This window comes from Mus caroli, unplaced genomic scaffold, assembly GCF_978045245.1.
Source record: "Mus caroli unplaced genomic scaffold, Mus_caroli_1 scaffold_18, whole genome shotgun sequence".
Classification (NCBI taxonomy): Eukaryota; Metazoa; Chordata; class Mammalia; order Rodentia; family Muridae; genus Mus; species Mus caroli.
Genome location: NW_028227273.1, coordinates 88,348,903 through 88,362,632, shown reverse-complemented (window position 1 = coordinate 88,362,632; position 13,730 = coordinate 88,348,903). Strand labels below are relative to the sequence as shown.

At 47.4% G+C, this 13,730-nt stretch overlaps 1 protein-coding gene across 2 annotated transcripts in view; it reads left to right on the top strand.

Annotated features, from left to right (window-relative positions):
* Nucleotides 1–13,730, top strand: part of Zdhhc14 (zDHHC palmitoyltransferase 14) — a 262,492-nt gene that overhangs the window by 153,174 nt on the left and 95,588 nt on the right. For both annotated transcript variants that reach the window (XM_021186298.3, XM_021186296.2), the window contains exon 2: nucleotides 1,966–2,126. In XM_021186298.3, the coding sequence (XP_021041957.1) occupies nucleotides 1,966–2,126 (161 nt within the window). The remainder of the gene's footprint in view (nucleotides 1–1,965; nucleotides 2,127–13,730) is intronic.

Sequence of the window (13,730 nt, the reverse complement as noted above, 5' to 3'; positions counted from 1 at the left end):
TACAATAACAATGGTCTGTGTTTTGATTGTTTTGAATCCTGTGAAGAAACATCACGACTGGATGGCAACCGAGCTGGACGTGACATAGCACTGTTTTGGGTTGTGGTTTGCTTTGCTCTGTTTCTGCCTCGGTTGATAGGGGTGGTTACAGAGGTACCAGAAATGGTCCAGGTGTTGTGTCTAGTCAGGTGGCTTTCCTAAAGGCAAGTCCACATGGCCAGCAGGGAATCAGCCCCCATTACTACTACATCTGGGACCGTCCTACCACCTTCTTAAAGCCATGGGGCATCTCTGGGCTTCTTCGGGGCAAAAGATTCAGAAAAGCCTTTGCTCCTTTTGCAAAGGGGTTCTTGTCATGTGGCCCTTAAGAGCCAGCCCTTAGCAGTATCCCTTGGGAATCCCATCAGAGGCCACAGTGGGATGCTAGTACCCAGATGGGCGCCACACCCCCACCCACGTCTTGTTCCCAGCAGAGCTTGCTTCCTTGTTCTCTAGCTAAACAGCCAGACTCTGCTTCTGAGGACCAGCTAGGAGCCATCTCCCACCAGGCACTTCGATCCACAGTGCCATTTGTATTTCTTCCACACCCATGACAACATTTAATGCAGCCACAAGAGACCAGTGGTAGCCATGGAAGACCTTGTCTTTTACCAAATTCCAGGCACTGAGCTAACTCTTTTCTCTTCCACTAGCCACCTCTGTGATGCCAAGGGTCCATGTCAGCAGGCCCAGTGCTTAGACCTACCCAGCCGTACCACACTACACCCAGGAAGAGGACAAGGGTCAGGAGCTAGGTCTCAGGCACAAACTTTAGTCTGCCCAAGTCACTCCTGCTCTGCTGCCACCGTCCCTGTAGCATATGCTCTGCTGTCCAACATCAAGCAGGGCTTCCCAGAACTAAGGGTGGAATAGTGATGAACATCTGGTGTTCGAGCTACCTGGACCAGGAGATGAATGTGATCCAGGGTCTGGAGCCCAGATTGGGGAGCCCTGTCTCTTAAAGACAAACAGAGGTAACAGGAGCTGGGCTATACTCACGAGTTGATCATTCAGATGCTTGCTGGGAAAGCCTGGGATTGGTGTCCCTCAGCCAATGAATCTCCTTCCCTGCCCTCCAGAAACACCCATGCATGTTCATTTCCGTGACGTAGCACCACCCTCTTTTGGACAAACCCCACAATACTGAGAGATGATTCTTTAGTGTTGGCAAGTGAACGCACGCACGTTATGCTGCACAAAGGTTCCTGAGTTGTCTCACCCTGGTGGGTCCAATAGAGGTGTCTCTAAATCTGTATCCTCTCCCGTGGTTCCAGAGAGGGGTGGGGCCGTGGACCATGGGTGTTTATAATGCAAAAGGCTCGTGTATATTTATTCAACTCCAGACATTCTACATCAGTTGTACAAGCAGGATTTTTTTTCCTGTCTGGCTAGCAATCTCTCTTTATGGGGCTGTCATGGTGGATGGGAGGGGGGAGTTGTCACAGACAGCACTACCGACCACCCCAAATCTATACTTTCTTCTTTAAAATTCTAATTCATCTCTTCTGTGGGTATACCTGAGTGCAAGCGTGGATATGCACATGCCATAGTGTATGCGTGGAGACCTCACAGGATGACCTGGGGTTTTGTTTCAAGCTGCTCACTTTATTTGAGACAGGGTTCCTTTATTAGTTCAGGGCTGAATATGCCAGACTCCCTGGCCAGTGAGCTTCTGGGAAGTCTCCTGTCTCAGTCTCCCTTCTCTCTGTAGGAGTTCTGGGATTACAAACACGTGCTACTGCATGCATGCTGAGGCTCTGAACTCCCATTCTCACGCTTGCCAGACAAGCTCCTCACATGAGCCTCATTCCCCTACCCAGACATCCTCGGTACTGATGTGTTTAAGTAGAAATCAGTCTCCCTCATCTAACTGTGGATCCTAACGTTGTGATTCCTTTCTCCTTTCTCTCTGCACCCTGCTGGCAGCTGTCGGTACCTCGCAGAGAAGATCACCCCTGCCATCCCTGTGGTCGGTGGCATCCTGTTCTTCTTTGTGATGGGGACACTGCTTCGGACCAGCTTCAGTGACCCGGGAGTCCTCCCTCGAGCCACTCCTGATGAAGCCGCTGATCTGGAAAGGCAAATAGGTAACATTGAAGCTCTGCTTTTAGCCTTCGGCCACTCCCCATCTGTCCAAGCTCCAAAGCTGGGGACAGGCTGAGGTGCTCGGGCAGCAGGCAGTGGGGCAGGGCTCTGGCTGGTATGAAGAGTGGCGGGGAAGGAAGGAGCCATAAGAGAGGACCTGAGTAGAAGGTTGGGATGACCCAAGATACAATTTGCAAAACACAAGAAAATCAAGAAGAGGGAAGACCAATGGGTGGATACTTCATTCCTCCTTAGAATAAGGAACAAAATACCCATGAAAGGAGTTACAGAGACAAAGTTTGGAGCTAAGACGAAAGGACTACCCCACCTGGGGATCCATCCCATAATCAGCCACCAAACCCAGACACTATTGCATATGCCAGAAAGATTTTGCTGAAGGGACCCTGTTATAGCTGTCTCATATGAGGCTATGCCAGTGCCTGGCAAATATAGAAGTGGATGCTCATAGTCATCTATAAGATGGAACACAGGGCCCCCAATGGAGAAGCTAGAGAAAGAACCCAAGGAGCTGAAGGGGTCTGCAACCCTATAGGTGGAACAACATTATGAACTAACCAGTACTTCCAGAGCTCATGTCTCTAGCTGCATATGTAGCAGAAGATGGCCTAGTTGGCCATCACTGGGAAGAGAGGCCCCTTGGTCTTGCAAACTTTATATGCCCCAGTACAGGGGAATGCCAGGGCCAAGAAGCTGGAGTGGGTGGGTAGGGGAGCAGGGCAGAGGAAGGGTATAGGGAACTTTCGGGATAGCATTTGAAATGTATATAATGAAAATATCTAATTAAAAGAAAGAAAGTGAATAGATATAAATATAAGAAAGAGATGTACAGGGGAGAGAACAGACAAACGTGATTGTCAGGGGAGATTGGAAAGGTGAGTGATGTCAGTCATGTTATATACATATATAAAATTGTCAAGAGGATAAATTAGTATAAATAATTTTTAGTAATAACAAAGTATTTATTAAATTAAAAAAAAAAAGAAGGTTGGGATGAGAACTGGTTGACCCAGGGTGCTGCAGTGCTGAGGCAGGGGCTGTGCCACTTTGCAAGAAGGCGCCCAGCCAGCGAGGTTTCCAGGTGCTTTTCTGAAAGAGGTCTAGTTCTGATCTGCTCCAGAACCTCAGTGGTTATGGCTTCTCTGCGCTCACAGCCACGCCCCTAGTTTCCATCATAAAGGCTAAGTAGTTTGGTTACTTTTCTCCTTGCTGCAACAAAGTATCTGTCAAGGGGCTATAAAGAAGGAGGGGTTGACTTTGACTCACGTTTGAGGGTTGTTACAGAGTTTCTATTGCTGCAGCTGAACACCATGACCAAAAAGCAAGCTGGGGAGGAAAGGGTTTATTCGGCTTACACGTCCACATTGCTTTCTGTTGATCTGCAAAGGAAGCCAGGACAGGAACTCAAACAGAGCAGGAACCTGGAGGCAGGAGCTCATGTGGAAGCCAAGGGGAAGGGTGCTGCTTACTGGCTTGCTCTTCATGGCTTACTCAGCCTGCTTTCTCATAGAACCTAGGAGTACAGCCCAGGTTGGGCTGGGCCCTCCCCCACTGATCACTAATTTTTAAAAAATGCCCTATGGTTGGATCTTAAGGAGGCATTTTCTCAATTAATATTTCCCCCTTTCAGATACCTCTATTTTGTGTGTCAAGTTGGCCTAAGACTAGCCAGCACAAGGGTATATCCATCATAGCGGCAGGAGCCTGAGGCAACTGGGCATAGATCTTATTGAATCAGCTATTGAGAAACAGAGATGAATGCTGGTGTTCACCTTGATTTCCTCAATTCATTCAGTCCAGAGCCCCAGCCCACAGAACAGCACCATATAGTGCTAAGGAGGCGTCTTTCTACCACAATTAATCCACCCAAAGAGATCCCAAAGACTGTCTCCCTAGTGATTCCAGACCCTATCAAGTTGATGATCAATATTAAGCCACCCTACAAGGCAAAGTTATATCATAGACTGTCTTATTTATACAGCCTAGGGTCCAGGGTTTCTTTCGTTTACACACCATAGCAGTATGTACCAGTAGCGTGTGCTAAAATTAATAGCTTTGTTTTCCTTAGAAACTAAAGCCTGAAGTGAGAATTTACAGAAATCTAGTTTGAAAATTTAAAGCAGATCCTGATGTCTTCACACAACAAACTTTAGAAGTATCAGGAACCTTTTCTAGATAGCAAATGCTGGGTGTGTCTTGTGGGTGTACAGCTTTGCTAGAGCGCACCAGGGTGACTCAGAGTGAAGATATCAAATAGGGCTGCAAAAACCGGCAGGGATGTCCCTCTTGGCTCCCCTCACAGCCTCTGCTCAGGCAGCACGGGCTTGCTTTGCTATGGCACAAGCAGGTGCAGGTGTGGCCCGGAAATGGTCTTTCACTTCCCATGGTTGGTGTAGAGCTGTATCTTCTTCTCTGCCTTCGCTCCATCCTTCCTGCCTCCCATCCCTGCCTCTCATCCCTGCCTCTCATCCCTTTGTGGCCCTCACAGGAGGCAGCCTGCTCACTGGGAGGAGGAGTTGCCTCCTGATGCTCTGTGAACATCTTGTTTCCTGAGTAGAGAAGAGAAGAGATGGGGGTTGGGAGTCTCAGGGGAAAGAGCACCTTCTCTGGCCTCTGTGTCTTGGGGCTGCTCCAGGACAAGGAAGTGCTCATTCATTACTGAGAGCCTTTATTTTCTGGTTGGTCATTTTTTAGGCCTGGTAATGGCTTTCATGGAACGTGCTCATATCTACGTAATTCTGTGATGATAAGGTTCTTATTGCTCTCTTTTACAAGTGGGGAGGGCACACCCTTCAAAGAGGAGCTTCAGTAAGAGGAAGTACAGAGCTGAAGCCAGGGCTTCGGGTCCTGCCCCTACCTCCCTACCATTCCTTGTATCCCTGAGGAGAGGATAAAGTAGGCCAATTCTCTTCAGGAGAAGACTGGATTTGTAGTCTGGACCATTCACATCAGCATGCATCTGGAAAATCCTCTGCTTAGTGCAAAGCCACAGAAGGTGACACAGAGTGTCCTGTGATCCCCAGAGGCCACTGCAGGAGTCTCTTCCAGAGCAGTGCTGTTAGGGTTGGGTGTTCTGCCTTCCTTGTAGCTCGGGCTACATTGGGAGTACGGTTGGATTTCTCTGCTATAAGTGCAGACTTTCAGAGGCACGGTATGTTGAGGCTCAAGTATCTTTTAAATGAACTCTGACCCCTGACCCCAAAGGCACAGACTCTATGAGAGGGAGACTGAGGAATAGATAGGCCCCAAGCAAGACTTGATTTCTCCTGGAGGGAAGATAGCCCACTGGAAAGCTGAACACAACTCCAGAAACAGACATTGGAATTCATCAGGCTGGGAGCAGGTTGGGGAAAGCCTGGGTATTTATGGCATTCATGCCACCTGCTTGTGTCTCAGTGCCCCAGTGCTGGAGGTAAAGGTGAGAAAATCCTGCCTGGACCTGCTAAATCAGGAACACCTCCATTTCCCTCATAGGAATGGCCTCAGTTCCAAGTGGAGCACCCAAGATATCAATAAGCAAGTTTTTATCTTAAGAAACTAGAAAGGCAGAGCAAACTAAACTCAAGGCAAGCAGCTTCGGAGCTGGGGGTGGGGATTCGTAAAGTTTAGACAGGAAACCAATAAAGTAGAATAGAGGAAAATGAAATCAACGGGGCTATGCATCAGTTCTTTGAAAAGATCAACAAAATTAGCACATCTTTTCGTTTCCTGGTGAGTCAGACAGACAGACATACAGGCAGGTAGACAGACAAACGAAAAGCACTTGTTAAAATCAGTAGACAGATTTCCACAGATGGTGTATAAGAGCTGGGAATGCGTGAAAAGAATCTTAACACTACCTGTCATTAGTGGGGTGTGACTCAAAATGACAGTGACATTCCCGTAATTCCCAACCCTGGGATGACCTCGGTTAAAACTGTCATTAGGGGGGTGTGACTCAAAATGACAGTGACATTCCCATAATTACCAACCCTGGGATGACCTCGGTTAAAAAAAAAAGTTAAGGCTATGAAAAACCTAAAATGCTTACTCATCACCAGTGGTGATGTTTTGAAATACAACGCCTCAAAAATCTTGAAAAAACTGAACACAGTTACCACATGATCCAGGGATTCCACCCCTCAGTACATAGCCAAGGAAAATAATATATTGAGTCCATTTCCTCACAAAGACTTGTTATACCTGGTGACCAAAAACAGAGCAGAACCCACAGGTCCATCAGTGGGTAACTTGATGACTATCATTTTATATATCTGCACAATAGGATCCTATTAGCAATTTTTTAAAAAGTCACACATTATTATGTGTTACACAGATGAACCAAGAGCACGGCGCTAACCGAAAGAAGCCAGACATACAAGGCTCTGTTTATATCATAACAGCTAAAAGACAAATCTCTAGAAACAGAAAACAGAACAGTAAAGTCCTGGGGTAAGAGTGCAGGTTAATTATACCCTCCATGAGGTGAAGAGCTGAGGTGACAAATTCAGCCTAAAATTAGGCCAAGGTGATGGCTGCACAAGGCAGTAAATCCACTAGGAATTGTGGGTTGCAGACTTCAGTGGGTCACTGTTTAGTTTGTGAATCACACTTTAATTGTGTGATTTTTTTTTTAAGGGAAGGAGAGGGAATGTAGAGAGGGAAGAAGGCGGCCCTGGGGTGTGGGCTGTGCTCTGCCTTACCCATGCCCTGGCTATGGGACTTTAGACCGGAGCATGCTTTCCTCAGCTTGTGCCCCAGGTTTTGACTATATAGTAGGGGCAATGGTGTGCATCTTGTGAGGTACTTGCCAGGACCCTGACCCTCAGCAGATGATGTTACAGTCACCCGTCTTTCTTGAAGTCTCCTCTTTTTTTCACCCAGTAATGTCTTTACCTTCCACCAACTTGAGCTCTCATCAGAGGCTCCCAAAGTGCAAAGGGAAGGAATTCACACACAGGCAGAGCTGGGGACTCCCAAACCTGAAGGGCTTCAGTCATAGTTTTCTTCCCCATCACTGTGACTCTTGCTGAGAACTCCTGTATGCTACTTGGCTTTTGAAGATAAGATTTTTGTTTCAGTGAAACCTTAACATTTGTTTTGCGCTACCTGGCGGGAGAAAGAAAATGAAAATTTTGCTTTAAAAGAAATTATTGTTACTATTAAGGCTATTGATTCTAATTACCTGTTTATAACATGTGCATAGAAAAGCTTGTTAAGAACCATATGAGTAGTTTATTGAGGGTTTACCAAGGATTGGAACAGCCATGCTCCGCTCTCCCAGGGGTGTTTGGGGGGGGGGCTTCAGAGCCTGCTCTGAGGCCCTTGAGAATGCCACAAAGTTCCTTCTTCATAAAAATGTCCCCAACCTTGAGAATGCCACAAAGTTCCTTCTTCATAAAAATGTCCCCAATAACATAGGTCACAATCAAGAGACATTAAGGGGCATCAGGGGTCTGAGGAAAGTCATGTGAAGGTTAACATGGCTTCCCTGGAAACCTCACAGCTTCGGTTCATCCAAGAACAATCAGTACCAAGTGAGCAATTTGGGATTAGAAAACAAAGAAAGCCCTGCAAATCTCAGGATAAAGCAACTCATTTGTACTGGGCACAGACCTTCCTTCCTGGAGTGGAAAGAGAGGCCTGCTCAGGCCCAGGCCTATAGTCCCTAGAGTCATCTCTGCCCTGGAGTGTCTCTGCAATCCCAGGGCTGCCAGGACCAGGAACATCCTGGTGGTAGAGAGCAGGTGAGGGCCAGCCTGTGAACCTGACCTCTTTGACTCCCAAAGCAAGATGAAGATGTTCTTCCTGGGGCACAGTATCCTGAATATTAAATGTGAGGTCAAACCAGTGCTGAATGCCGGGCATGGAGGGTGGATGGAATCTAAGGAAGTCGATGGGCTTTAATGCATCCACAGGACTAGGGATATAGCTCGGCTGTAGAGCCCTTGCTTAGGATATATGATGTCTGGTGGAGGCGAGATGATGCAGGAGGAAGAGGAGAGGTGGGGGATGCTTCACCTGTCCCCTGCTGGGATCCGATCAAGCCTATCCTCCCTCCCCATTTCTCTCTCCTTGCCATTTTTCTTTCTCCATTTTCTCCTCCCAACTCCCTTCACCTTCATTTGACCAAACCATGCATCAAGTTTTATCTCTGTGGGTAAAAATGTTAGGAAGTGCAGTACCACATCCTGAAGCAGGAATCCTCAGCTGGTCAGTAGCCCAGCCCCACACCCTCCTGGGTGAGGTCCCAGAGTCTCCTAGGATCACTGAAAGTACCGGCCACCACTATGGCTGGCTGGAGTTGTTCTCCAATGACATTGTTAGTCTGTGTATAACAGGAACGGTTTCCCTGGAGTTTAATGGCACTAAGGGATTTTGCTAAAGAAAGTCACTTCTGCAGTAGGGATGCAGCTCAGTTGCAGGGTGCACTGCATCGTGTACGTGACTGGGTTCAATCCCCAGTACTGGGGCCGGATGTTTCTGGGAACACTGTCTGCCAATTAAAGACTTCAGCCAATTTTCTCTATTGCCATTGAGCTGATTCCAGGGGTTTTCTTTTCAATTTTATTTTATTAAAGCTATTTTATTGGAGTAATTCCTTTTCTGCCTAAAATTCAAAATGAAATTTTTTATCAAGGCTCTTAAATACTGTGAAACACCCATTATAACTTTCCTTTCAGAATTATTCCTTTTTTAAAAGTGTGCATATGTGTGTGAGTGTGTGTGTGTATATGTGTGTGTGTGTCAGAGCATATATCTCAATCATCCTTTACCTTATTTTTTAAATCAATCTCACTGAATCACTGAACTGGAAACTTGCTAATTTGGCAGGTCTGGCTGGCCAGCAATCTACCTGCTCTGGTTTTTCTGTACACTAACTATAGGCGTGAACCACCATGCACAACCATGCACCACCATGCACCACCATGCACCACCATGCACCATCAGGTACCACCATGCACCACCATGCACCACCATGCACCATCAGGTACCACCATGTACCACCAAGGACCACCATGCACCATGCACCACCATGCTCCACCATGCTCCACCATGCTCCACCATGCTCCACCATGCTCTACCATGCACCACCATGCTCCACCATGCACCACCATGCACCATCATGTACCACCATGCACCACCATGTACCACCATGTACCATGCTCCACCATGCTCCACCATGCTCCACCATGCTCTACCATGCACCACCATGCTCCACCATGCACCACCATGCACCATCATGTACCACCATGCACCACCATGTACCACCATGTACCATGCTCCACCATGCTCCACCATGCATCACCATGCACCACCATGCATCATCATGCACCACCATGCACCACCACATACCACCATGTACCACCACATACCACCATGTACCACCAAGGACCACCATGCACTAGCAGGCTTGGCCTCCCCTCCCTCAGTTTTTCTTTTTGTTTGTTTACCCTTTTTTTAGGAAGTCAGGTGACTAACGTGGGGCTGACAAAATCCTTTTAAAATGACTGACCCATGTGTGCCTCCTGAGAGTAGAAGTCCTCACTCAGCCTATGCCTGTCAGCTTCATGACCTTTCACCTGGGTGCTGGTGATCTGAACTCAGGGCCTTATGCTTATATTGCACTTTAAGCACTGAGCCATCTCCCCAGCCCCAGAGCTGCTATTTCTACAGGGACGAGCTTTATTGATGATTTAATTTGTTTTTGGTTTTTTTTTGTTTTCTTTTCTTTTGTTTGTTTGTTTGTTTGTTTGTTTGTTTTCAAGACAGGAACTCACTCTGTAGACCAGGCTGGCCTCGAACTCAGAAATCCACCTACCTCTGCCTCCCAAGTGCTGGGATTAAAGGCATGCGCCACCACTGTCCGGTGATTTAATTTTTTATCATGTGATTGGAGGGCTTTAGAGTGCTTTTTAGCCACCTTCAGTTTCCTGTGGGGACGATTAGATCTATTGGTGATATCTGTCTAAAACATGCCTGCTTCACTTGTGCTTACTTATTTGCTTAATGACTACTCTATTGGCTGTGATTGATCTGCAGTGAAATCTGCTACTCCGTATGGTGGTACTCTGTGTACTGAGTACCAGTTATTCTTACTGTTACAGAGTCACAGATTGGCAGGCTCCAACTGGCAGGTGTGAGTGTTTTGACAATCTTTCACCAATCTTAGAAGACAAGGGATTTTTTTTTGTTTTTGTCTTCTTTTGTTTTGGTTTGGTTATTATTTTTGTTTTGGTTTGTTTTTTGGCTATCTCTTCAGGTCTTCCTAATGACCCCGTAGGTCCCCACAAACATTTGACAGGTCCCTAAGCTCTTTCCAGAATGAAGTTACGCCTGTCTCCGAGGTTCCTTCTGCCTCCCTCATTCTTTCCAACCTGCTGGTCTCTGCCCAGCTCTTGTCAGGGTCTTTAGGGTACCAGCTGGAAAACTTTCAGACTGTCATCTACATACCAGCTCAAGCACTTACCTGGGCCCAGCAGCTAGAACATCCTTTGTGCTTATCCCGAGTCTTTGTTCAGTTGGCTCCCTGGCCCTGATGACCAGGCGGGTGATGCTCTTGCATCTTTCTCATTACCTGATTGTCTCCTGGAGGCAGCATGCTGGGTTTTCCCACGTAGATCTCCACTCCTACAGCAGCTATCATTTCCAGCTGACACTAACATCCCTGCTTTATGTGTGAGAAAAATAAAGTGATTTGCAGAAGGAGGTCATTTGGCCAGGACCGTGAGACCAGTGCAGGTTCATAAGTCACCCCTCCCCTACACTTTAGCTGCTTCCGAGTCCTGCCACCATCTTGAAGCCAAGCCAGGGCTCAGGTGGGACATTTCTGGACTTACTCAAATACATAACATTTCCCTTTCTCCTGGATTCCATTCTCTCTCTTCCCAGACTGGCACCATCACCCAGCCCTGGCCTTCCTGTCTCCTGAATTGACTTTCTCCATCCTATCTGCCACTCAGACATGGGCACTGGATTGGCATCTCATGCCCTACACTAAGTGGGCAGAGAATGACGTGCTGCAGACAGACTCCAGACATTTCCTATTACCATCTGGGAGCTGCCTAAGAATCCTAGCTGTGTTATGTGGTAGTTATGTCCCTGCTTGTATATGTTTAGTGGTGTTTGTATGGTGCTTAAGCAAGATAGAGCCAGGGAGCCTGCCATATCTGAAAGAGTTTCTGGGAGAGACAAAAGGATGCTTTTGAAGAAAACAGCGTCCTAGGAAGAAAAGAGGGGAAACTACATTCCTTGTTTTAGTGGAAATTGTAGAATAATCTACTAAGTACAGATGCCAGTCTCCTACACGAATGCAGGGCAGAGGCTCAGAATGTCAAAATTCTTGTCTCTCAGCAAATCCCAGAGCTGGGAACCAGATGTCACAGCTCAAGAGTGCAGCGTTTGGGGTAACTACCACAGGATCTTAAGAGTCTAGTTCTAGGGAAGGAAGGGAGGGAGGAAGGGAGGGAGGGAGGGAGGGAGGAAGGAAGGAAGTGAGGGAGGAAGGGAGGGAGGGAGGGAGGAAGGAAGGAAGGAAGGAAGGAAGGAAGGAAGGAAGGAAGGAAGGAAGGAAGGAGTAATAATTTTGTTTTTTCATAGAGTTCGGAAGGATGTGTGGTTTTCATCCAGGGCATTGTAGAAGCCTGCATCATTTCTTCCTCCTATAGACAGTCAACAGCATGGGACAGAGCAAGCACTACCATTGAGCTCTCTTTCTGAAGCACATCCCCTTTGCTGATTTTGAAGGTTGTTCTGTGTAAGGAGCGTGGGGTGGCGACTTCTACTGGTTGCTACAGAAAGCCATCTGCCAGCTCGTCTCTTTTAATGGGGATTTGTTATACAATCATCTTCCTCATCCTCCAGATAGCTTTGTGTGTCAGAAAGCAAGTTGCCATTCCCTCCAAGGAGAGTGTGAGGCAAGGGGCTCTGCTTAAATACATGAGATTTCACTTTGTTTCTCACACTGACCTGAGCTAAGATGTCCAAAGCCCTCAATCTACATCAATATTCCAATAGTTACAATGTCCCTATCCTAAATCAATGGTCTGTCTCTCCCCTCCCCTCCCCTCCCCTCCCCTCCCCTCCCCTCCCCTCCCCTCCCCTCCCCTCCCCTCCCCTCCCCTCCCCTCCCCTCCCCTCCCCTCCCTTCTCTGATTGTAGAACTAGGGCCTCACACAGCTGGCCAGATGTTCAAACACAGAGCTTCATCCCCAGAATGGTTTTTACTTTTTTGAGTCATGGTCTCAACAAAGTCACCCTGGGTAGCTTTGAACTCACTCTGAAGTCCAGGCTGGCCTTGTACTTATCACCTTTCTGCTTGAGCCTCCTTAGCAGCTGGGATTACAAGCCTGAACCACCAATCCTAGATCTGAAATCTCTCAATAGAGATTGAGATTTCTCTCACACACAGGCCCCTGTGTATAGATGGCATTCTTCAGGGTGAATTGCCCAACTCCTCTGTAAAAGCAATATTAGTTCATATTGGGTAAGGCGAAGACTCTCTCGGTCTCACTAAGCCAGATTCACTGTCTTGACAGGTAGTGTCAAGTCAGCTCAGTGTGGTCGCTCAGCAGTGCTTTGCCAAACAACAGAAGCGTGTCATAAACCTAACCAGTTCCCATCCACAGGACCATGAACGAGGGAGAGACTAGTGAAATGGTCAGGGTTGGGAGAGGTCTTCATGGATAGAGAAAGCATCGTGCAGTTGGAGAAAGAGGATGACTGCAGTGGTACGGAAGGGGCAGATGGGACCACCGTGGATCAAGAGTATAGCAGCAAACTGTCTGGAGTGTACCAGTCACGCTGCCAGGGCACTAAGAAGTCTGAGGACCCCAGACTTCCTGTGGTGACCTTACTTGCTATACCCATCTCCCTCCCTGCAGGATGCAATTCAGGCCTGTGCCCTGAGTTGTAGAACAGCTGCACCGGTGGATGTCCTGGACAATTCTTTTAGTGGACGGATGGGTAAACTGAGACCCAGAGACAGAGGATGACTCTTCTCATGCTCACAAAGAGCTCATTGGTTAGGAATCTGGGATCCTTGTGCTAAGGTCTGACGCCAAAGCTAAGTATTGCATTCTTCTTCTTTGAGTCTTTTGGCTCAGAAAGAGAACTAAGCGCTTACTATTATACACAGTAGAGTCAGGGGGGAGGGGAAATACCATCAGTGTCAGCCAGGAGCTATGAGAAACACGGAGTCTCAGGCCTGACCCACTTCTGAGTCAGAATCTTCATAAACTGTACCAAGGTAGCAGGTAAGCTATGAGAACTCAGAAACAGCCCTCAGGCTGTCGCTAAACACCTAGAGACTTTCCTTTTCAGCTGTCAGCCTCTTCCACTCCATCTAAATCCTCAGGTCTAAGGTTTGCAGGAGTCTGGCTAAGCATATTGAACATTTGGCCCTGATAGACCTCCTACCGTGCTATGGGATTGTGGCATGTTCTTCCCTTTGACTGAGATGACTCAATTGGAAAAGTGCTTATAATGTAAGCAAGAAGATCCATGTTCAAATCCCAAGCACCTGTCCAGAAAATCTTGGTATTGGCACAATGCAAGGCTACACCACCAGCGTTGAGCAGGAAGGAGACAGGGCAAGAAGATCCCTGATG